General features: G+C 46.7%; 1 protein-coding gene across 3 annotated transcripts in view; it reads right to left on the bottom strand.

Annotated features, from left to right (window-relative positions):
• Positions 1 to 2,947: 2,947 nt before the first annotated feature.
• Positions 2,948 to 23,313, bottom strand: part of TPST1 (tyrosylprotein sulfotransferase 1) — a 117,409-nt gene continuing 97,043 nt past the window's right edge. For 2 of the 3 annotated variants that reach the window (XM_051992033.1, XM_051992034.1), the window contains 2 exons: positions 14,112 to 14,162; positions 2,948 to 3,520 (listed from right to left, as the gene is read on the bottom strand). In XM_051992033.1, coding sequence (XP_051847993.1) covers positions 3,482 to 3,520; positions 14,112 to 14,162 — 90 coding nt within the window. In that variant the 3' untranslated portion in view covers positions 2,948 to 3,481. Of the gene's footprint in view, positions 3,521 to 5,701; positions 5,752 to 14,111; positions 14,163 to 23,313 lie in introns of all 3 variants that reach the window. The other variant, XM_051992035.1, reaches the window with a different exon arrangement.

Genomic DNA, 23,313 nt, shown 5'->3' with positions numbered 1-23,313 from the left:
TTCTGGCTCTGCCATCACACCGCCCTGTCACTGCCACCTCTCCGGAGCCGGTTTTCTGCACTCTCCGCTCTCCCGGAGGAAGTCCTGCCTAGCTATAATATTCTGATTTTCTTAGTGAGCCACTGGAACAAGGAATGTTGGAGCCAGAAGAGACAACCTGACTCTTTGAGGCACTGGTATAATGCAGGAGGGATGAGTAGCTGGGTAATAGAATGATTATAGCACTGGAGCGGGAGCCAAGGAAGACCTGAGTTCGAATGCTGCTTAGATCCTCCCTAGTTGTGTGACCCTATACAACTCATTTTACTTTCAATGTCTAATCTATAAAATGGGAATAATAGAGGCACTTACCTACTTCCTGGGGTAGTTATAAAGATCAAATTAGAAAACATTTGTAAAGTGCTTCGCAAACCTCAATTTGCACTTAGAAAAGCCAGTTATTATTACTCTTAGAATTTTGTGAGGAAAGTGGTCTATATATTTGTAAGCTCAATATAAACGTGTTACTTTTATTGGATGCTCTTTCTCACAGTAACCCGGAGAGGTATTAAAACTCTGTGTAGGGTAATTATTCTTACCTTTAGAGCTGTGGAAACTGAGGCTCATAGAGGTTGGGACTTGTCCCATGGTGGTCACATGGCTAGTCAGTGGCTCTCTATTCCTCTGACCAGTCCAGATCCCTGAACCATTCTGTGGTCCTTCTCCCACGACAGGCCACCTTTTAATCAGCAAGTATTTATGGGGGAAATTATGGTCAGGCAGATTTGGCTCAACAGACGAGAAAACTTCTGAAAATGACAGTGGGCCTTGGGAACTGAGGCTGAACCAGATCCTTTGTCTGGGGATTTTTAGAAAACAGCCTGGTCAGGGGCAGGTTGGCTTGGAAGGCTTGAGGAATCCCCTCTAGGTTCTCTGTATAGCAGAGAGCCCATGGGGGCTTGGAAGGAGAAAGCCTGAGTTGGCCACTTTCTCGAGGCAAGCCCTTCATTCATTTGCACCATCATGCATTTACAACCAATTGATCATCAGTTAAATAAGGATCACATCTGTACTACTTACTCCACAGAAGCTGGCGTGAACGGCAAGCCAAGTTCTGAACACTCAGGAGAGTACAGGCTCTGGCAGGTGTCCGAGAGAGGAAGACCTTCTGGAAAGCACTGAAATGGACCCTCTGTTACTGGTCTAGACATTGATCACCAATCCTGAATTGTTTTGGTCACACAAAGTTATTGGCCAACCAAGGTCATCTTAGTTCTGCTTCCATGGAGGAAATAGCGACACTGATGAAATCCTAGATGCTTACAAGTTCAAAATACTGCCTAAAAGTCACTGGGAGGGCCACAAGGCCATTGATTGAGAGCCAGAAAGGATCTTAGGGACCATCTGGTCCAAACCCATGTTTTACAAAAGGGAAACTGAGTTTCAGGGACATGGGGTCACAGATTTAGAGTGGGAAAGGGCCTGTGGGACATTTAATCCAACCCCCTAATTTTATATAGCTGAGTAAATTCAGTGAGAACATTCATATGAAAATACTCTTCATCAGTAAAGCTCTTTGTAAATGGAAGCTTCTCATCATTAGGTGGTTCAAGGCTATATGTGCTCTAGGACTTCAGAAAAGTAGGAAGTAAGAAAGATCAATGAAACAAATGCCTAATAAAAGAAGGGGAACCGGAGCAGGGAGTGCAAGGATGGACTAAATTTGGATGCATGGATGGAAGGATGGATGGATGGATGGATGGAGGACAGGTCATTTCAAGTGAGGGAGAACATGAGCACGCACAATGTAGCAGGAGTGTGCAAGACATGGGTAAGGAAGTGTGATTTGGGGAGTGGTGGAAATAAGGTTGGGTTTTTCAACCATTCTGGAGAGCAATTTGGAACTATGCCCAAGGAAATCATAAAGGAGGGCAAAAGACCCCCATGTGCAAAAGTGTTTGTAGAGGCTCTTTTTGTGGTAGCAAAGAACTGGAAAATGAGTAGGTGCCCGTCAATTGGGGAATGGCTGAACAAACTGTGGTACATGAAGGTAATGGAATATTATTGTTCTATAAAAATGATGATTTTAGAAAGGCCTAGAAAGATTTACATGAACTGATGCTGAGTGAAACAAGTAGAACCAGGAATACATTGTATTCAGCAAGAGTGTGCGATGATCAACTATGAAAGACTTGGTTCTTTTCTCAGGGGCTCAATGATCCAAAGCAATCCCAATAGACTTTGGACATAAAATATCAACTGCTTTCAGAGAAAAAACTATGGAGACTGAATGTAAATCAACACACACTATGTTCACTTTTTCCCTTTTTCTTCTCGTTTTTTCTCTCATGGTTTTTCTCTTTCATCCTAATTTTTCTCTCCCAACATAATTCATAAGGAAACGTGTTTTAATAAATGAATGTACGTGCATAACCAGAAAAAACAAAACCATTGAAAAAAGAAATGTTTGGGATCATATTGGTAAGGGCTATGAATGCCAGAGTTTAGACGTGAATAACGACCCTTTAAGCAGAGTACCAGTATGATGGAGATTATGCTTCTAGAAATAGTAGCTGGATGGAGTGAAGGGAACAGTCCGAGTCCGAGTGATCAAAAGAAAAAATAACGCTGGTTACAAGTAGTCTTTCAATTTATTTGTCAGACCATGTTCTGGCTGGGGAAGACTGTTCCTTGACAGCAGCTGGTAAAGGGAAACTTCTCTGGCTCAGAATCATCTGCAGAAATTGGAGAATAGGAAAACAGTACATGTTGAACCGAGATATTTGTTTAACAGATTAATGCTTGTTAAGGTCAGGACAACACGCTTCCTGTGGAAGCATCCCAAAGAAACAGACCTGGGGGACGGAGAGCGAGCTCGTGGCCCTGCTCAGCTTGGCTCAAAGCAGTTTGGGCGTTATCAAATGCACAGTCCTGGGAGGAAAGGAGAGGTGGACACCACTAGAAAGTCTCACATTTAAAGCTTTTATTTTGAAAAATAAAATACAAAAGTCATTGGATTGTAAATGTACATGATTCCCCACCCTCTCAGAAATAACACATAATTTTTTAAATAATTAAGCTATTTAACACCATCCACATTAATAAGATTTCAACAGGAACAACTGTTCTACAAAACATTTGGGACGAGCACAGATCACCCATTCCAGAGGCTCCCCCCACCCAGATCCTTCCTCCATTTTACAATTCGAAGTCTTAGAATCTGATTAAGGAAAGTCATGGATCTGAGCAGCTGCAGCAGAGATCTGGCCTGGGGAGGGGGGAATCTTTCCCCTTCCTGACCTTTCACCCCTACTAGGTCCATGCAATACCTTACTCTGTTACCACTGAGGTACGTGAGTGTCCCGGCCGGGAAATAATTCACTTGCGACAGCTGACGTGTGCTGAATGGAACCACACAGAGGAAGGGGACGGACGAGAAAGAGAGGCTGAAGACGCAGGTGGCGACGTCCCAGCCCCTGGACGGACGGACGGACGGCCATTCCTAGAGATCGCCCATCCCTTGAAAAGGCAGGATTCCTTCCTAGGGGGAGGAGAGAGAACACAATTACAGGTCTGCCCTCGACTCCCACTGAGCTACCCAGCCTCCACCCTCACACCGAGGCAAGGAAGTGGAGGGAGGTGACCAGCTGACAGCTACTCAGCACCTGTGATCTGCAAAGCACGGTGTGTATCCACACACGTATGTAGGGGTGCAAACACACACACCTGCACGTCCATCAAGAACTCAGCCTAACGCCTGGCACACAGTAGGTGCTCAAGAAATCTTTACTGGATGGGACTCAGACCCAGAAACATCCCAGCCCTGTAGCAGCCCCGAGCCAGGGCCACGGCGGGTTATTACAGAAGCTGAGAGCCGGCAGGGACTCCGGGGCCAGACTGCCCATTGTCCGCACTATTTCCATGCATCACCGTTGCCACATGTTCTGGATGAGCTCCCAGGGGACTCCATTTGGGGTCATGTAACAGGTCCGGATGGTGCCCAGAAATACTGGCACCCCACGGGGAAGCTCTGCAGCCCCTCTGCTCTGTCTTCCTGCAGGGTTGGTAGGTAAGGGCCCAAACTTTGGGAAGGAGCAATAACCCAAGGTTATAACCATGAAAGGTCAGAGTTGGTGGTACCTCCTGGGGCTATTTCCCAGTGCAGGCCCCTAAGATTATCCCAGTGCCAAATCTCTCCCACTGCTAAATGTGGGCAGGCCCAACAGCCTTCAGGAGGCCTAGGAATGGAGAGCTCCTCGTCTTGCCCACTCGCCTGTACCCCCTCCAGCTGCTTCACCCAAGGGACCATTTTCCCTGCCATGGACTAATTTCCATGAAAACGTGCCCCCTGGAGGGCTGGGCCTGGCTTTGGAAGTCCTGCTTCCAGTCCCATCTCAGCCCATCCTGGCTGGGGGCCACATGCCCTCTCAGGGGCTTGGGCAGAGCAGGGGCTGAGGGCTCCTTATGGGAAGGTCCCAGTAGCAGCTGCATCCCAGGTCCCCTCCCCTTCAGCCCATCCCAAAGCCTGGAGGATGTCCAAGGAGCCAAGAAGGAAGCCTTTGGAAGCCCACGCTGGACCCTCCGACTCCTCCTCTGTCTGCCTGTCCCTCAGAGGGCCTGGCTGGGCACCCACCCTGGGGCATTCAGGAAGTGGGGACCAGACAGCCACAAGTGAGCTGGGGGATCCTCTTGTCCAAGCCCCTCCTCCTACAGAAGGGGAAGCTTGGAGGAAGTCACTCCTTCCAGGTCACCCAGGATTTGGACGCATGTCCTCTGAGCCCTTCCTCAGCGTGGGCCCCAGAGCTCCTGGGCAGTGAGTGGCCGTCCTGGCAGAGGCTACTTTTCACCTTTGGCTTCTGAGTGTTGGTCCCCTCCCCCCACCCCACTGTAAAAAGCTACCTGAAACTCCCGCCCAGCCGGGGCTAGGTCTAACGCAGCTCCCGGCATCATGGCAGGACTCAGCTGGTGCCATAGGACACCTGCACTAGTTAGGGCTCTGCACGAACGGAGCCTCCCTGTCCGGAATAACTGGGGCACCGGCTCCTCCCGGCGCAGGCCATCAGCCAGGTGTGATTCACAAGCCAGGGGAGAAAGGATGATTTTTCAAAGTTAATCCAAAAAGCTTCAGCCTCGGGACAGAGGCCTCGGAGCCCCTCGGAGCTTCCCTCGTGCCCTGAAAGGACCGCTCCGAGCTGGCTCTCTGCTCTTTTCTCGGGCCAGCCTTTTCCAAACATCGCCTCACTGACCTCACCAGCAGGACAGTAACGGAGGAAAGGATGCCGCCCGGAGCCAAAGGCCCTGGTTTTGATCCCCAGCCCCGGGGCCTGATACCTGTGCAATCTTAGAAGCCTCAGTTTCCTGACTGGGTGACCGTATCCGACGATCACCCGATCACCTGAGGAAGCAGGTCTTAAAGGGGGTATCACGATGTCCACTGTACAGAGGAGAAAACTGAGGTTCTCCAGACTTGCCCATGGTCACACAGGTACCGAGTGCCAGAGGTGGGGTCTGAACCCAGGACTTGCCCCACTATCCCTCGGGCTGGATGTTGTCTAGGGCCCTTCCAGATCTAAGTGTCTAATCTGGGCCCGGGGGAGCCACCCGCACAAAGTGGAGGCGGGGGAGACAAACGCCCCGAGCCTGCTCCCTCCTGACAATCGCATTGTTACAGAGAAGATGAATTGGAGGAACACAGAGCACGCCCAGTGCTTCTGACCATCACCTTGGGTGTGACGGAGACGTCTCCACTCTTCTCTACTCGCCCGGTTCGTTCTGTTAAGGGAAGCAAAGAATAATTTAAACACCTTTCAGTCCATCGGAGCAAGACCCGGGACCCCAAATAAGCAGCAGCAGCAGCCATGGGAGCCGGGCAGCCTGGAGGCCGTCTGACCTGCAGGAAATGCGGCCCCGGGGCCCCTAGATTTAGAGCTGGAAGGGCCCAGAGTCCATCTACTTCAGCCCACTGATCGGACAGGGGAGGGAAGTGCGGCCTGAGGGACTCCGCCAAGCCCCCCAGGTAAGAAGGGCCTAGCCAGAGTTCAGACCCAGGGAAGGCTCCAAGGAGCAGCACAAGGCTGCGGGCTGGGCCTGGAGTCGGCAGGGGCCCTGATCCATGGAGCCCCCAAACCCCCTCACGTGAGGACACAAAACCTGGAGCAGCCCTTGTCCTCAGAGCTGCTGTCCTACTGGGAGACAGAAAGGAGTCGACAGGTAAGGTGGAGGAGAGGAGGAAGAGGACAGCCAGAACGAGGGGGAGGGAGAAGGCTTCCCTGGGGAGGTGGAACAGCGGGTGACCCTGGAAGGACCAGGGCTTGTGAGAGGCCCAGGAGAGAGGAAGCACCCGGGAGCAGGGCTCACCACTGAAAACCCAGGCGGTCAGCCAGGCCTTACCCCAAATCTCAACTGGTGTGGGAGAGGCTAAAGCTCCTAAGCAAGAAAACTCAAATTCAGCCAATATTCAATAATGAAAGTCAATATCCGGCCAATGTCAATGCTCAGCTAATAACAGCCCTCAGGGGGCAGAGTTTAGGGGAGGGCAGAGACACCACTGAGATGGGGCAGTCCCAGCCCTCCTAGAGCCTACTGACTAATGGGGACACGACACACGCAAAGCCCGAGGGGGGGATTATCACGGCTGAGATCACAGAGATCTGAGGACGCAGCCTCAGGAAATCAAGGAGGCAGAGAGAGGCCTGAGCCGAGGGCGGAGGTGGGCAAGCTCGGGCCTGGACGGTGACAGCCGTTGTTCAGCGGGACCGGACGGCAGCACGTGGAGGGAAGGAGCACGGGGCTGGTCTGCAGACAGGAGGCCAGATCCTTGGGGCAGCTAAAGGAGGCTCCGAGCCAGGAGGGAAGAGGAGCCATTAGAGATGCGGCACGACCAGGAACACCCCATAAAGTGGGCGAGAGGGGAGAGCCAGGGCAGACAGGCCTGTGAGAAATCGCCCCGATGGGCGATGAGAATAAGAGCAATAAAATGGAGAGAAACTGTGTTGGTATGATCAACAGTCCTGGCTTTGATTGTTAGGAAATCCTAGAGAGAGGGAACAGCCAAGTTCCAAACATGGGAGACGGGGGAATGGTGGAGCCACTGCCAGATAAAATGGAGGCAGAAGAAGAACAGGTTCAGGCCTCATATAATAAACATTTTGGACATGGTAAGTTTGTGGTGTTGGCAAGGCCCCAGGTACACTGTATGTGTGTGTATATATACACACATATACAGTTTATATATGTTCACAGTGTATATGTGTATATACACACAAATTATATACAGTACATACATGTGCACAGTACATATGTATATATACACACACATATATATACAATATATATCTACAGCATAGACACTGTATATATATATGTAGATAGTTGAAAATGTCAATGTGACGCTTGCAAAACTAGTTTTGAGAGTTACTTGCACAAAGGCAGTAACTGAAGATGTAGGAATGGCTGAGATTGTCAAAGAAATCTAGAAAGAGAAGGGGGCTATGACCTTGGGGGATGCCCTCAGTAAAGGGCCGGAAGAACAGATAGTAAAGGTGGGCAAGCTAAGGTTAGAGAGGTGGGAGGAAAGCCAGAGCCAAGGAGGAGAGAGCGCCCCTCGGGAGGAGGCGATGGAGATTCTGGAAAGGCACCTGGACATGGCGATCAGAACGGCCCCGATGCCCTCCAGGAGGGCACTTTCAGCGGAGTGGTGGAAGTGGAATCAGGACTGCCAAAAAAGCGTGGGTGCTGAGCCAGTGAGAGCATTGGGGGCAGACAAATCATTCTAGAAATATGGCCCCTCAGGGGAGGAGAGATGGAGCAGTAGAACTAACCCCCATCTACACTACAAGGTCAGCGGCTGTGTCTTACCTGTCCAGCCAGCGTCCTTCCGGCTTTTCTAGACTAGAAAGTCCACCGGAAGGCAGACCCCCCTCCCAAGGAGCGAGCGGGCGGCTCCTTCATTTCCGGGCCTCTGCTTTCCTAATAAATGCTGCTAAAAATGTGTTGGAGTGTCAGGACCTCTCTTTTCAACCGCAAAGAGCATTTTCCAACGATCTCTTGGGACATGGGCCAAGCACTGGGATCTCTGGGTTACTGGGTCAAGGGCATTTAATCATTTTCTTAGCACAGATCCAAACTGCTTTACATAAAGGTCAGGCCAATTCATGGCTCCACTAGCTCCCATAATCCCGCGCCCTGTTTCCCACCCCACCCCCAAACCCTGCCTATTATTATCTGTTGTCTCCTTTGCCAATCTGTGTCTGAGAGATGGCACCTCTCCCATTATTAGTGACCTGAAGCCATGTTTATTTAATGATGATTCATATTAATGAGTGGTATTACTCTTTCCTGGGCCTGCTGACATTTTGTTGCTGGCTTTTGTCTTAATGTTTTATACATTTTTTAAAAAGCCAATTGCTTCATTTTCCCATTGCACTTGCCTTGTAACAAAGAAGTACAAATGAGTGACCTATTAAATCGGAAGGGGCGCAGAAAACCTTCTGCCAATGCAGGCCTCCTTCACCCCTCCTGCCCTGAAAAGTCACCTAGAGACCCCCCAACATCTCCATAGCTGGGTCCTCGCCAACAGTGAAATGGGTTCTAATGGAAACATAGGGCAAGAGGCAGGATGGCAGCAGGCCCGTGGGGGGAGGCTGCACCATGATCCCCCTCTGAATTTCAATATTACATCAAATATTCAGATATTTCAGGGCCCAGTCCCAGGAACGGGGAGAATGAGGGGGCAGGGCCTTCTAGGACACAGGCAACATGGCCTAGAGCAATGGATGTGGAATCAAGGGCGGGTTTCAAACCCTGACTTTGTTGCTGGGAGCTCCCTAAGTGACCCTGGATCGGCCTCCCTGGGCTGAGTGACCTAGTTAAGTCACTTTTCCTCATTGGGCCACAGTCTCCTTATCTATAAGATGCAAAGATCAGACTAAATGACCTTTAAGATACTTTTCAACTCTATAAACCTATGAATTAGGGAAATGACAGTCACCCAAATAGCAGGGAGCAATTTTCCTGGGAGAATGGAAGTTTTCAACACAAGGTCAGAAACCATCCAACCTTCCCTATTGCAAAAGAAAAGTTCTGCTCTGAGGGAGCCCAACCCTCCACTGGGGTCAGCACAAGTACCTGCATTTACACATCCTGCTATCTAGGTCAACAAGGACTTTTAGATGCCTCTGGTGGGCAAGACTCCGTGGTCAGTGCTGGAAATAGAAAGATGCTCTCAAGAAGCTTACATTCTAAGGGAGGTGGGACATCTGCCACAGTCAAGTCTCAGGTGGGGGGAAGGAGGGGAGAGTCAGACAAAGTCCTTCGGGAAAAGCTCAGGAGGAAGATTAAAATTTTTTGTCAGGAGGATAAGGGCCCGGCTCCACGGAACGAGCAGCACCTGAGCTGAGCTTTGAAGAAAAATGACAATTTTGACAGATGGTTTGGAAGACACACTAAGAAATCCAATCCTAGTCCAGATGGAAGCTAGGAAACAGCTCATGACTTGACTGGCCTGGAAAAAGGTGAAATAAGACTGGAACCCATTTGTGGAGGGTTGGCCTTCTATCCTAAAGGCACTGGAGAGCACTGAAGATTCCTGAGCAATGGAACGACAAGATCGAGCCCAAGCGTCAGGAAGGTTACTTTGGCTGCCACTGTGAAGGATGGCGAGAGAAGCATGTAAATGGCTGGCTCTCCCAATGCCCGATGATGTCTGAGGTGCTTGGGATCTTGGGTATCAGAAGGCAACGGAAAAAGAAAGTGCTGTATGAACTTTCAACAGGCAGGTACTTCTCCAGAAATATGAGAGTAGCTGCTGTGAGGGGAAATTAAAATCACCTTGTGTTTGGAGGATTTGGAATTCGTATACTTTCTCTTTTGAAGTCCACCATTTTGTTCAGAAGCACCCTTCCTTCTCCACAGTCATGGAAAAGAGGAAGAATGAACCCGAGGGCCAGGATCAAACACCGGGCATGTTATTGAGCCAAACACTGCCCCCTTTCAAATAAAAGTTCCATGAGAGTGATTATACATGACCCCAAGTCGTGGCACCCAATAACTCCAATATTGGGACTAGACCTTAAGAGTTTCATCAAAGGTTTTCTTTTTCCTCAATTAGGGTGGGAGACCTATGTTTTCTTTCACAACATGACTTATATGGAAATGTTTTTGCATAACTTCATATGTGGTTTCTTAATTGGGGGCTGGAGGTGGGAATAAGAGAATCTGAAACTCAAAAGTTTAAAAAAATGTAAAAAATTGTTTTAAACGGAACTGGGAAAAGTATTAAATAAATAAATAAGAAATTATATAAAAAATTATATAAGATTACAAAGAAAAAAAAGAGTTTCATCAAGAAAAAGAAAAAAATAAATGATTCCTAAATGCAACCTAATAGCACGCCCAGCTCTGTGCACAAGGGAGTAGGTTAAGTTTTCTCTCCACCTCCTGTCTCAGATGTGAATCTCTCCCTTCTAGGCTCTCACTACCCCACACGAGGTTTTTGTTCATAGCTTCGGCTTCATGGCACATTGATGACGAAGCTGATACCCTTGAGCTGGGCCTTTGGTTCGGCTGCTTAGAGGAGGAGCATCTTCTTCAAGAAGAGGCCCAAGAGGTAAAGTCAGACCAGACCATGGGGAAGAAAAGAGCCTCTGTGGAAGAGGGTTAAGTTCCAGAGAGATGAGATGTATGAGCCAAAGCTACAAAATGACCAGCCCCAAAGCCCCTGTATTCATGTAGCCTCAAGGAAACGAGTTCACCATCCCTAGTAACTAGAGTCAGATATAAAAGGGGAGAGACAAGAAAGAGACTCTAGACAAAAGAGGAAAAGGGAATTTATGGTCTCTGTGAGAAAAAGTGGGAGAAGAGAAAGAGATGTCCATTTTCACTTGGACTTGGAGAGAGATCACTGTACTGCTGAAGAAACTGTCCTATGGCCAATGTTTTGTTAGCCCAAATGCTCGCAGGAAAACTTAGGGTCCTTGGAAAGAGAGGAGATAACTTCCATTATTCCCAAGAGAATATTAAATGGGAATTGTTGTCGTAGAGATTCATGTGAGAAGCCCCCCTAAAAAAGAAGCTGGGCTACAATAGTGTGCTCAAGTAGCAGATGGATCACAGAAAGAATGGCAAATAATCCAAATATTCAGCAGTGGAACAAGCGCTGGTATAATGATGTAATGGGAGACTATGAGACTATTAAAATACTGCATATGAGAACCATAAAGAAATTATGAAGTTATGCAAAGCAACAAAAACAGAACCAGAACAATACATACCCAAGCTACCAAGATATGAAAGGGAGTACATCATGCTACACACAAATACAGAGCTAAGTGAACAGAAAATAGCAGAAATAAAAGGAATAATGAGAGAGCTGTTATAGACATGTTTGACAGGTTTCTTTTAAGTATAAAATAGTATTAAATAGATGTGTTTTTGACTAAATTGTTTACAGTTAATTATGTAATAAAAGAAATTAAAACAAGTCACGGCCAGATTGAGCCTTTGTCTTCCAAACAACAGATTCTGGGTCAGAACTTCAATAGAGGGCAATCCCTGGCCTTCTGACATTTATTAGTCAATCATGTGGTTGGTGAAGATTTATGTCAAATTTCTTTTTCAAAATTCTACCAGAGGTAGCGAGATGGCGTAGTGGATGGGGCACCAGCCCTGGAGTCAGGAGGACCTGAGTTCAAATGCTGCCTCAGACACTTAACACTTCCTAGCTGTGTGACCCTGGGCAAGTTACTTAATCCCAATTGTCTCGGAAAAACAAAAACCAAACAATAAAAATTCTACCAGGAGCTGAAGGCTGAAGTGAGGTGTGAGACCTAGCACCGCAACATGGGCTTTGTCACATGGCAACATCACTTTACAGGCTGCCTCGCTCAAAGTCCCCAAACCTTTCACTGGGAAGTCCAGGAGCCATCCAGGTCTAGCCTGGCACTCATCTCTGAGATAATCTGGACAAAGACTGCACTTTCCATTCTTTTATCAGACTCTAAGAGGCATTATTACTAGGAGGAGGAAGAAGAGAAAGTGGAGGAGGAGGAGGAAGAAGAGAAAGTGGAGGAGGAGGAGAAAGAGGAGGTGGAGGAAAAGGAAAAGAGGAGGAGGAGGAGGAATAATAACAGTGCCTCTCAATCTCGTGGCTGATAAAATTCTAAACTGACCTGAAGGTGTTTTTTAGGTGTTATCCTGACCAGCTGCCAGGCGCCTTTTAAAATCTGCCTTTAGAATGCTTGGAATTCCTCTGATAGTGAACAGACTTCCACATTCCTTTCTTAGTTACTGCAAAAAGTGTAAATATTGCTAAGGTGAGGCAGTCCTCGATTTATTTCATACTAAAGTGTAAATGGCTGCTATCAGAGCCTTTCCTGAGAAAAGATTTCTGTGGGAGAGGTAAGAAGAAAACAGGAAGGTTCTGGGTGATTGAAGGAATTAGAGCCAGGGAAGGTATGGAAAAGGGATAGGAAGGAATTGTAGGATTTTGGAAAATACGAGTAATGCACAAAATAAAGGAAGACGTAGAAATAATAGCTTACATTGATAGAATGCTTTGAGGTTTATAAAGTGCCTTATATCCACGATCTAATTTTGTCCTTACAACCACCCTTGGAGATGAACGCTAGATTATCTCCATTTTACACATGAGGAAACTGAGGCAAATAGAGTCATAGCTAGTGTCTGAGGCTGAATCTGAATTCGGGTCTTCTGGACCTTAGGCCTGCTCCTCTATCTATCCCGGCCTCTATCCAGGTCTAGGGGTGTACCCTGTTGTTATTATTAGTGGTACCTGAAGGAAGTAGGACAGAAGCACAGCTTTTTTCTTCTAAGAGTTTAACATTTCAAATGATCCCACAATACACTATCCCCATTCAGACGTAAAGATGTAAGTTAAATATACTTTAGACTGCTTTGAAATTTTCTATGGAGGAGGATGAAAGGGGTAGGGAAAGACAGTGTGGCCTTGGAGGCCACTGGAGCCCCCAGCCCGGGCCTTCTGGGCACCTCTTTGCCATTCTTCCTGGCTTAGAGAGGGCAAACCTCCTCCTGGGGAACTGTCCCTGGTGAGGCAGCTCCTCTGGCACAGAGACTGCCAGCAAAGAGAGCTGGGTGCAAGCTTGTGCTCTGTCGCTTCCCTCCTCTGACTCCAGTTTCCTCAGTGGTAAAATGGTGGGGGGGCTTGCCTACTGACCTGAGTTTCTGTCCAGCTCTAAATCCATGACTTGTGATTCCTCACTCTGGGCAGGCTGTTTTCCTGTGGGGTCCCTGAGGTTTTGCTCCCCGTTCTACTGATTCTGGCAGTCTCATGGCCCCCGAGGCCCATGCACAGCAGCCCAGCCCAGTGCAGTCTCCACCTTCCATATGGAGCAGCGGTCCCCCTTGTGGTCCCCATGCGTGGGGACTCCCAGAGAGGGGGGCTTGGAAGCACAACCCAGGTCCTGGATGCGTGGCCAGCACGCGAGTTAGAACGATGGGAAGTCTGCAGTGACTCATGCCAGGAGACAAGCCCCAGACCCTCTGCATCTTCTCTTAACAGTTTGGGGAGTGGAGACGGACAATCGTGGCAGTGGCTGGGGAAGCATCCCAGGAGCAGCCGTTCACCACACTAGGGAGCTGAGATTTAGAAAGCAGTTATCCCACAGCCACCCCAGCAGGTAGGCAGGAGAAATACTGTTCCCATTTTACAGACTGGAAAACTGAGTCTTGGAGAAGTGAAGAGCCTCGTCCAGCCTTACCAAGGTAAGAATTATCAGAAGGGAAATTTGAACCCAGGACTTCAAATCCTCAGCTCTTCCCCTTTTCCTCCTCCACCAGGGGTGTGGCATAAATGAGATCACCGCTCCCCTTAGGCAGGGAGAGCAGGGGCCAAGAGGTCTTACATAATAACAAGCACGCCAGCTTCCATCTCTCTCCCCACCACAGGGAGGATGGACATGGGCTTGCCCACAGCAGTGTCATATTTCCATAAATTAAGTCAAAATAAGATCAATCTTCCGTTGAATTGAGCTCTCAGAAATAATCCAATGACGCTGTTGGCTAGATCATTCCACCATCACCATCTAGCATCACCTCCGGTGGGCAATCCCAGAGTCCATCTGTCCCACACCAAAGAGGGACAATAGATACTGTACCTGTGGTTTGTCTTTGAGGAAATCGGGGAGCTGAAATTCTCCTTTGTAGACCTGAAAAAACAAAGTGGGCAACACTTTAAACCATGTCATCTCTGCAGGCTGTTTGTGGGACTTTGGCCATAGAAGGACCGTGGGCTGGTACTGGATGGCAGCAGACCCTCTCACTTCCCAAGCAAGGCCTGCCAAGTTCATGCTTGGTGCTTTGGGACCCGTGGGGAATTTGTCAGTCCTAGAGCAGCAGATAGAAAAGGCTGCGCCCGCTTCCCATCGGTTCTGACTCCCTCCCACGCCATTTTTGGCTCCATTTCTGGCTGGGACAGTTCCCAGTGTGTCCGAAAACCCCACGCTCCCAAACCCAAGTTCCGATCGAGACAGCCAAGGAAGAAAGTCAGCCTTGCATAGTCTTTGCCAAAAGTAAATCTTCTACAGTTCAAGGACACATTTCTAGCAGCTTTTTTGATGCTCAATTTAAGTTTAACTTTACCTTTCTGACAAGGAGGTTTTTTTCTTTCAATGCTTATATGCACTCAACACTCCTATGTCTACTAAAATGATGGGGGACACATGTCAGTACTTCAATGATCTATGACTTTATTGTTGTGGACATTCTGTACCCCAACACAGTTCATGACTCTTGGACATCTCAGTACAATGGTTTCCAAATTTTATGTAATAATGCCCCACCTTTCTATAAAAAAGTTATGCTTTGCTTCTTTTCATAAAACAATTTATACAAATAGTTCATATCTTGCATTTTCTTCAAGTAAAATTATAAAAGTTCTTACAATTTTTGAACAAAGTCTTTAACTATACGATAAAACAGACAAATAGGTATTTATGGGCAAAAATCTTTCACAATAAAACTACCATTTAATTTTAATTACTGTACATTTCTCATAACTACCTATAGCCATTTTCAGGCAGGCTGTTTTTCCATGGGGTCCCTGAGGCAAAGTCCCCCCACCCGTTTGCAGCAGTCTCATGGTTCCCGAGGCCCATGCACAGCAGCCCAGCTCAATGTGGTATCCTTACAATTTTTTGAACAAAGTCTAATCATATGATAAATAAGACAACTAGATATTTATGGGTAAAAATCTTTAACAATAAAACTACCATTTAATTTTAAAACCAATTATTTTTGGTTATTATTTTTGAAAACCAATTTTGGGGAAACAATGTAATAATACTGTATTTACCAAAATAAATGTTGTAAAGAAGTATAATCAATTGTAAAAGATTCCTTCCACATAAAACTTCCACATAAACAACTGAGCCTGAGTTTACAAACTTCACATTTAAATGCAGCTGACACAGCTGACAAATCATGTGTCTTGAGTCTTCTCAGCACTGGTCAAATGTAACCTTTCACCCGTAGTATCTTAAACAATCACTGACCTCATACACTGTTCAGGATCAAACATTTAGACTCAAAAAGGATCTTAGAGGTCATTTAGTTCAAGACCCTTTTTTGACAGATGAAATAAAATTATATTATAAAGCAGCGGTTCCCCAAATCATTTGGTATTGGCTAAGAAATAGACTACTTGATCAGTGGAATAGATTAGATTCAAAGGACAAAACAGCCAATAACTTTAATAATCTAGTGTTTGACAGATGAGAAAGAGTTTCTTGCCCAAAGTCACACAGAAAATTAATGAGATAGAAAGGATTTGAACTCAGGATCTCTGATTCAACGCTTTTTCTTTTGTATCATATTACTCAGTTGGACTCCATTTGCTTTGTTAGTCTCATTTTTATTGACTCCATTTTTTTCCATTGATAAAAGTGGATTTATTGATGGGGAAAGTTACTGCATTTGAAAATATCCAATCATTTGGGCCGTAGTATCATAGACTCATTAGAGGGTCTTGTGTTCCCCACAGAGTGGATCTACTTCACCAGGTGGAAAACTTCCCCCTTAGGGGTCAACCTTTAGGACTTGCTGGGGCTGATCAAATTTACCAGATGCTGGAGCCTTAGCAAGATGGACTCCCAACACCTGCCTAAATCTGAGATCCTTCTTGCTGTGGCTTGTGCTTCAAGACGCTTCAACCTCCGCATCACGTGTGGTGGCCAAGGAAGACGGTGGACGGTGAAGGAAAACAATAAAATATGTAACTTACATGATGGTTATTTCCTCAAATTAAAAAGTTTTCCCTCATCTGGCAATTAAACCCCTCTTCTTCAACATTTACTGGAATATATCATAAATAATTCACAAGACAATGTTCCAAATCTCTGAGGGATTAATTACAGTTTAAATCAAATATGGCTTTCCAGCCCAATAAAACTCAGAGGCCCTGCTATTTTCATTGGAGCTTAGAAAGCTGGACATGGGCCAGACTAATGGAGGGAAAAGCGCACAGAGAAGGGGAAGAAGCTAGCTCAAAGCTTCTGCAGTTTCAAACTCAAACTCTGAGGCACCTCAAGTCCTTTCTCTTGCATGAAGCTGGCTCTGACTGCCCCTGTCAAGGAGACCTCATTCATCTTCCTGAACTTTCTCATCTTCCCTCATGACTTGTCATTTAGTCACTGACTGCCTGGGGACACTAGTGAGCAAATAGTGTCTGCTGAGTGCAGTGAATGGATGGAGAGGAGGGGATCCATGAAATGGATGAGCCGGGGTCCCTGCTATAAGGAGCTCTTATATCACTATAACTTGTACAATGTTAGTTAATTTTTCACTTGTGCATGTCTGTGCTTTCTCTGTCTCTCTCTGCCTCTCCCTCCCTATCTCTCTCTCTGTCTCTCTGTCTCTCTGTCTCTTTCCCCAAATGGACTGCTACATGAGGCTCCAGGCCTTTGCTGGGGGCAGAGGCATGCTGGCAGGAATGACTGATTCTGTTCCCTGCCCGGGGTTCTTTTCTGAGATGGAGAAGGCAAAGTTAAAAATACATCTTTATTTCAATACAATCAGCTTCGTTTGTAATCTTATGTATTTTATTTTATATATTTAAAAGCAGAGGACGGATCCTTGGGCTTCATCAGACTATCAGAGGTATCTCTGACACTAAGACAATGAAGAACTTCTCTCCTGGTGCCGGAGCCTCAAGGCAACGTCCAGAGACTGAGTTTGCTCACAGCACAGGTGGAAGGGAGGACGCGGCCTTCACCCCAAATCAGGAAACAGAACAGAATTAAGTCCCGGTGACTCGGCCGGATGTCAGGATGATCACGGCTTCCTGAGCACAGCAAGCTCGCAGGTCCTGAGGCCGCTCTGTTTGGGCCCACCTGTGCTCTGACAGGCCAACCTGGGATGCTAGCCGAGCGAGCGGTGTAGAAGCCCTGGCTGCCCAGCCAGTCCTGGTCTAGGAGGAAGAGGATAGCGGCAGTCACAAGACACGCAGCAGCACCGGCCTCCACTCAAAAGGAGGGGGTTTGGTCCAAGCGGCAGGTCAGGGAGCTCCTGGACCATGATGCAGAGTTATGAGAGGTGGAGATCGCCCAACGTGGCGAGGGACCAAGCCAGACCACTCCTTTTACTGGTATTATGAGCACTGCGACTGGTAGGGTCTAGAGAGCAGGGCCATGCAAGAGCAGAACCCTCTACCAGCCCTGAGTTCTTCTTCCTTGGGAAAGGGCCTCAACCCCTGGAAGACGCTGGTAAGCCTGGAATCATGGGAAAGGTCTCTGAGAAAAGTGAGGCTCATGAGATGATCGGACTTTTCTTCAGGATTCCAACATGAACTCTTTTTGGATTCTTTTATGTAGATAACTTCAATAGTGTGATACTAGTAGATAAATGGAGGCACTTAAATGAGAGCTAGAAATGAGCAAAAATTCCCAGGTGAAACCCAAACTGGGCCACAAGTTAGAGAGTATGATGTCATGATTGAAGTCTCCCTAGCTGAAATTCAGTCCATCTGTCCTCCATTGCCCTACACTTCGAGGAGACCTTGCTCTTTGGGGACAGGGACTGCCTGCTACAGCACCTCCCAAGGTCAAGGCAATAAGCTCTGGGTAAATGCTTGCTGACTGAATGAGTGATGTACCTCTTCCGAGAATGGCCCAGCTTTCCAGCAAATTTTGATTGGAAAGGAACCCTGGCGGTCACATGACCTGACTCATTTTATGGATTTGGGAATAGAAGCAGAGGAAGTGAAATGACTTGTCCCAAATCCCACTGGTAGGAAATAGCAGATCCCAAAGTCAAACAAGCTCCTAGTCTCCAAAGCCCTCACTCTTGTCTCTAGACCAAACTGCCTCCATATGCAATAAGAAAACAATGGCAGCCTTGTCCAAAACCCCAGGAATGAATTCCTGTTCTCCAGAATAAAAATCAAAATACTTCTTCCACATAATGGATGGTAGCTCTCGGGCTGGAAGGGACCTGGGAGGCTATTGAGACCAACCCAAACATTTGATAAATGAATCCACTAAGGCAGAGGGAGCTTGCAAGGATCTGACTCTGAGGCAGTCCAATGTACAAGTGCTGCCTTCTTTCTGCCTTTTGGTTTCTATCTTCCCAGCAGCCATCCATTCTAATTAGAAAATCTTTCTCTGCTTATCTCTTGATTTTTTTTTTTTTAGTTCAAGGAACAAAAGTACTATTCTTAAATGTCATTAAAAGCTGTTTAAATTACATTTCATTATTTCTGTTGTTATTGAATTTAAAAAGAAAAAGACCTTCACAAATGAAAGACCTAAGAGAATGAAAACGGGCGGATTTGTGATAAAACATCCTGGGGCTAAAGTCTACTTCTAATCCCTATGTAATCAGGAGCCTTTGAAAGGAAACAGTCTTGATTTAAGAAAACAGTTAATATGTATAATTCTATTCAAAAGAATAGTAGGGGTAGAGAGGAAGGAAAATGCCTAAGTAATTATATCTGGAGACATGGCACTCCGGTTAAACCCTAAGATTTCAACATCTGTCTTACTTAAATGCTGGTCTGAGAAGGGAGAGAGGAAAGCCATACAGTATACAAAGAAGTATACATCTTGGGAGCCGGAAAAGCTTTTCCCGCAACTCTAGGGCTAGGTTCATTGTTCCTCTCACTCAGGGTTCTGCAAAATAATTTAAATGACTTATTGTGTAGCACCATATTTTAGTGGTCACTTTATGCCATGATTTGGGGACCATTCTGTCGAGCCTCCTAAAAGAGAGAAGGCTTGAATGGGGCCAGGCCTGTTGGATCTCTGAAGCATTTACAGGGCAACAGAGATGGGAGATTACATTTCTTCTGCTTGGCCCTGGGGTCTGCAGAGTTGGGTGATGAATGAGAAGCTGAGAAATCTTGCTGAGAAATCTTGCCGAGAAGCCGGTTTCTCTGGAAGAGAAGACTTCCTAGAGATTGTAGTTGTTGAATGGGCTGCCCCAGGAGGCCCTGGACTTGCAACCTGTGGTGATGAGAGGGGCACGGGGAGGATGCCCCCCCTTGGGACATCAAGCAGCCTCAGCCCCTTTGGATCTCAGCGAGTCGCTTCATGTCAGCTCCCACAGAGCATGGCTCGAAGAGAACAAGACAAATGTTTGGTGTCCAGCGGGTAACCAAAAAGCCTGGAAGCCTTAACTGGAGACGGGCACACCAGTCTTGAAAACCAGGGACTGTTCTTCCCGCTGAATGGGGGTGCATTCCAGTGACAAAGCTGGTGGTTACCACAAGAAATCAAATCTGGGCTTTCAACAAACAGGAAGGCCATGAATGGTATTTCCTCTGGTTAAGAGAACAGCGCAGCTGGACATAGTTGTTTGTGGAAGTGGGTTCTACATCTGTGGGTCAGCACCCTCAACTAGGTGTGCCGCAGCTGAAACCCCTTTACCTCCGGGGAGGGGGAAGATGTGGGCCTCAAATAACTAACACCCAACAGGCTTTCATGTGTGGGAGTAAAGACAGATTTGGAGTTAGAAGGTGGAGGTTTGAATTCTGGCTTTACCATTTATAACCTTGTGCGAGCACAAACAGGATATTTCCCTGCTTTGGACCTATTTATATCTCACCTCTCTAATGGGCATTGGACTGATGGTCTCTAAAGCCCTTCCCAGTTCTAAATCTTAAAGAACTGAGAAAAGTCCCAGCTTTCCTGATCTTCCTTTTCCTCATTCCTGAAAGGGGAGAAGTCAAAACTGCGTATTCTGGGCAGGATGGAAAGTGCCTGGTACTACATCCTGGGGCTGAGCAAAGCCGGCAGCATCACACTGCACGTTCCCTCTGCTCCAAGGGTAAACTCGCCCAGTGAGCCATGGTACCCAGGGTCTAAGATGCTGCTAAATCTCGGTCTCCACTGCTCCTCGCCCCACAGCCAGGGGAGAGGCAGAGAAGGAAGGGACTGTCATCCTCATCTGAATGAGTCACATAACCAAGCACGGCTCCACAGAGAGTAAGTGCTGGGGGTGGGATTCCATTCCAGCCTTCCTGAGCCCACTCTATCCATCTGCACACTGGTCTAAGAAGGGAGAGCTGAGGGGATGATGCTGAGGGGTTAGGAAGCATGTTTTAAGAACACTGCAAGTCCTCCTTGTGGGCTGGCTTCTGAGACCCCTGGAGCAGACTACGTGACTGGGCCACAAAAGCACTGCTGATGAGAGACAGACACTGCATTCAGAAGGGTTAGTCCAGGCTTTATACGAAACACAATAAAACCCATAAAGGCCGGCCTTCCATCAATCGGCTTTGCTGAAAGCAGCGGTGGGAGGCAGGGAGAGGGAGAAACCTCAGGGCCTGAGCAGCAGGAGGGGCACTTTCTTCAGGCTGCCCTCCTCCTTTAACAGGCTTTCTGGGCTTTTGTCTAATGAAGTCAGAGAGAGATTACAGGGCTGCTTTGGATTCTCCCAAGGAGCAGGAGTCCACAGTGAACAGCACCATGAAAGAAAAGGCCATAGGAAAAAGGCCCCCTCTGGAAGCTTTTGTTATGTGGCACAGACCACACGTTTCCATCTGAGAAGCTGCAGCTGGCAACAGATGATATTTGGAAAGAAAAGGATGATAGACAAATCAGGTTATTCTACGCCCTTAAGCTTGGCAGCAGAAATCAGTCTGGAGTTCCTGGACTCCAGGGTCATTAATGCCAGCCAACGCCTGAAAGCCTGGGCCTGCCCAGGCAACTAGATCAAGAGCCATTCTAATTTTGTTTAAGGAGCCTCAGTAGTTGAGGAAAGGTTTCTAAAAGCAAGCCTGCCAGTAATGTGGTCAAGATCACAAAGCTAATAAAGGATGGAGCCAGGTTTGAAATCCAAGTCCTCTTGGTCAAGGACCAAAAACAAAACAAAACCCCAAAACAGAACAAACAAATCCCCAAATGCCAAATGACCCAATTCACAACATGCACATATGTACATTTATCATCTTCTCCATCGACTCAATCTGTAGTTGTTTGTATAATTCTAACAAACTAGTTTCTGGAAGACAAGAGGAAAGAAATGCTGCTAGGGCTGACATGATGACAGCAGAGAGAGGTGTTGGTCGACAACAAAGGCAGAAGCAGACAATATATAAAGCTGACTCCAAAAGCACATCAGGATGGAACCACTGAGTGCCGAGACAAAGGCCTTCGTTACATGCTCCAATTAAAGCCCTGAGGGCATTAATACACTTCATGATAGTATACTGAGGGGCTAATGATGACCCTAAATCATTTTAACAAGTTTATATTCTATGTTGATAGGATCATAGAGCTCGAGATAGAAGAGAGCTCAGTCCCATCATTTTACTGTAACTTTCCCTCAGACCCCACTCTAACTTGTACTACTAGCACTAATAATGCTCAGAAGGAAGAACTCTCAGAGTTCTAAGAGGTAATCCTGTAAGGTATTCATATAATCAAATAACTCATCTATTTCCTGTAGTTTATGAGCCCCCACAAGTGTGCACCTTCTTAACAAAGAGCCAGTACACAGTACCAACAATAGTTACAAAGCATTTCCTTCCTCCTAAACCTGTGGCGGGCTCTCCCACAAAAGCACAGAAAGGACAACTCACAACTCCTAGGCGATGATGCCCTTTCTTTTCTCAGAGGGGGATATGGCGTCTGTGTGGTGAATTCACAAATGCTCTACTGCTCAGCTGGGTTGGTGCCCTACGCTGCTGGGCTGCACCAGGGAGTTTGCTCTGACGGTGGCTTCTTCCTCAGGGGACGTGTTTCTTCTGAACAGGCCAATCTAGTGGATTGGGGAGGGTTTATAGAAAAGCGAAGCCTTCACCATTTCCCCTACAATGGGAAACAACCCTTGGCTCATGATTGGCTAAAGCTCTGAGGTTCACCACATCCAGGTAGGCTCCAGGTCCAGCTTTTCCAGTTCTGTTATTCTTCCCAACTTAGAGGAAGCATCCTTTGGAGACAGACTTCACCTTTACTTACACTTCCCAGGCTTTCTTCGAGTTTTGCACAGGTGAATGGCTGGGGTCATAGGTCTGGAGCAAGATTATGGTCCCTGACACATTCTTCATATTCAATTGATCCTTTCTTAGGTGTGTCGTATTTCCCTTTAAGCTTTTTTCCATTTCAATGTTTCTGCTCCTTCTGACGGGCAGTAGTCCTAACAATAACAGGAGCAGCTGTTCAGAAAGGCTTGAGTTTAAATCCAGCCTCAAACACTTAATAGCTGTTTGATCCTGGACAAGTCACTTATTCCTTGTTTGCCTCTGTTTCCTTAGCTGTTAAATGGGAAGAGCACCACTTAGCTCCCAAGGTTATTGTGAGGACCAAATGAGATAATAATTGTAAACCACTTAGCACTGTGACAGGCACTATAATCGCTATATAAATGTCAGCTGTTATTGTTATTAAATAGGACACACCTTTATATCACTAATAAGGCCCAGATAGGGTCATGATGGGCCCTAGATGATACCAGAGGTGGTATTCAATCCCAGGTCCTCCCACTTTTTTCATTCCACCACAGTATGCACACCCTGGTTAAGTAGACAAGGAATTGTACAATGGGTTTTATAATGATTTCTAGACAGGACAGTTAAATTTATTTTTTTTAAAGTCTCAAAGTATAAAGCAATTTGGAAAACAAACCTCTCTAGAATGACTCATTTCCAGAGATTAGAAATAGCCGTTTTTACTATAGTTATAGGTTACAGGAGCAACTGACAGAAATATTACTGATTCAACCCAAGATTTCAGAACCATGGAGCTCATCTGGTCTAATCTCTTTATTTTAAGAGATGAGGAAAATACATTTAGTCTAGAAGAGAAAATCATTGTCATGATTCTGATGTTTAAGGAGCAATGTCACCAACCTCTGAGGACTGGC

Source organism: Antechinus flavipes, chromosome 4, assembly GCF_016432865.1.
Source record: "Antechinus flavipes isolate AdamAnt ecotype Samford, QLD, Australia chromosome 4, AdamAnt_v2, whole genome shotgun sequence".
Lineage (NCBI taxonomy): Eukaryota > Metazoa > Chordata > Mammalia > Dasyuromorphia > Dasyuridae > Antechinus > Antechinus flavipes.
Note: the sequence above shows the minus strand (reverse complement) of the source record. Positions and strands in the feature narration are given on the sequence as shown.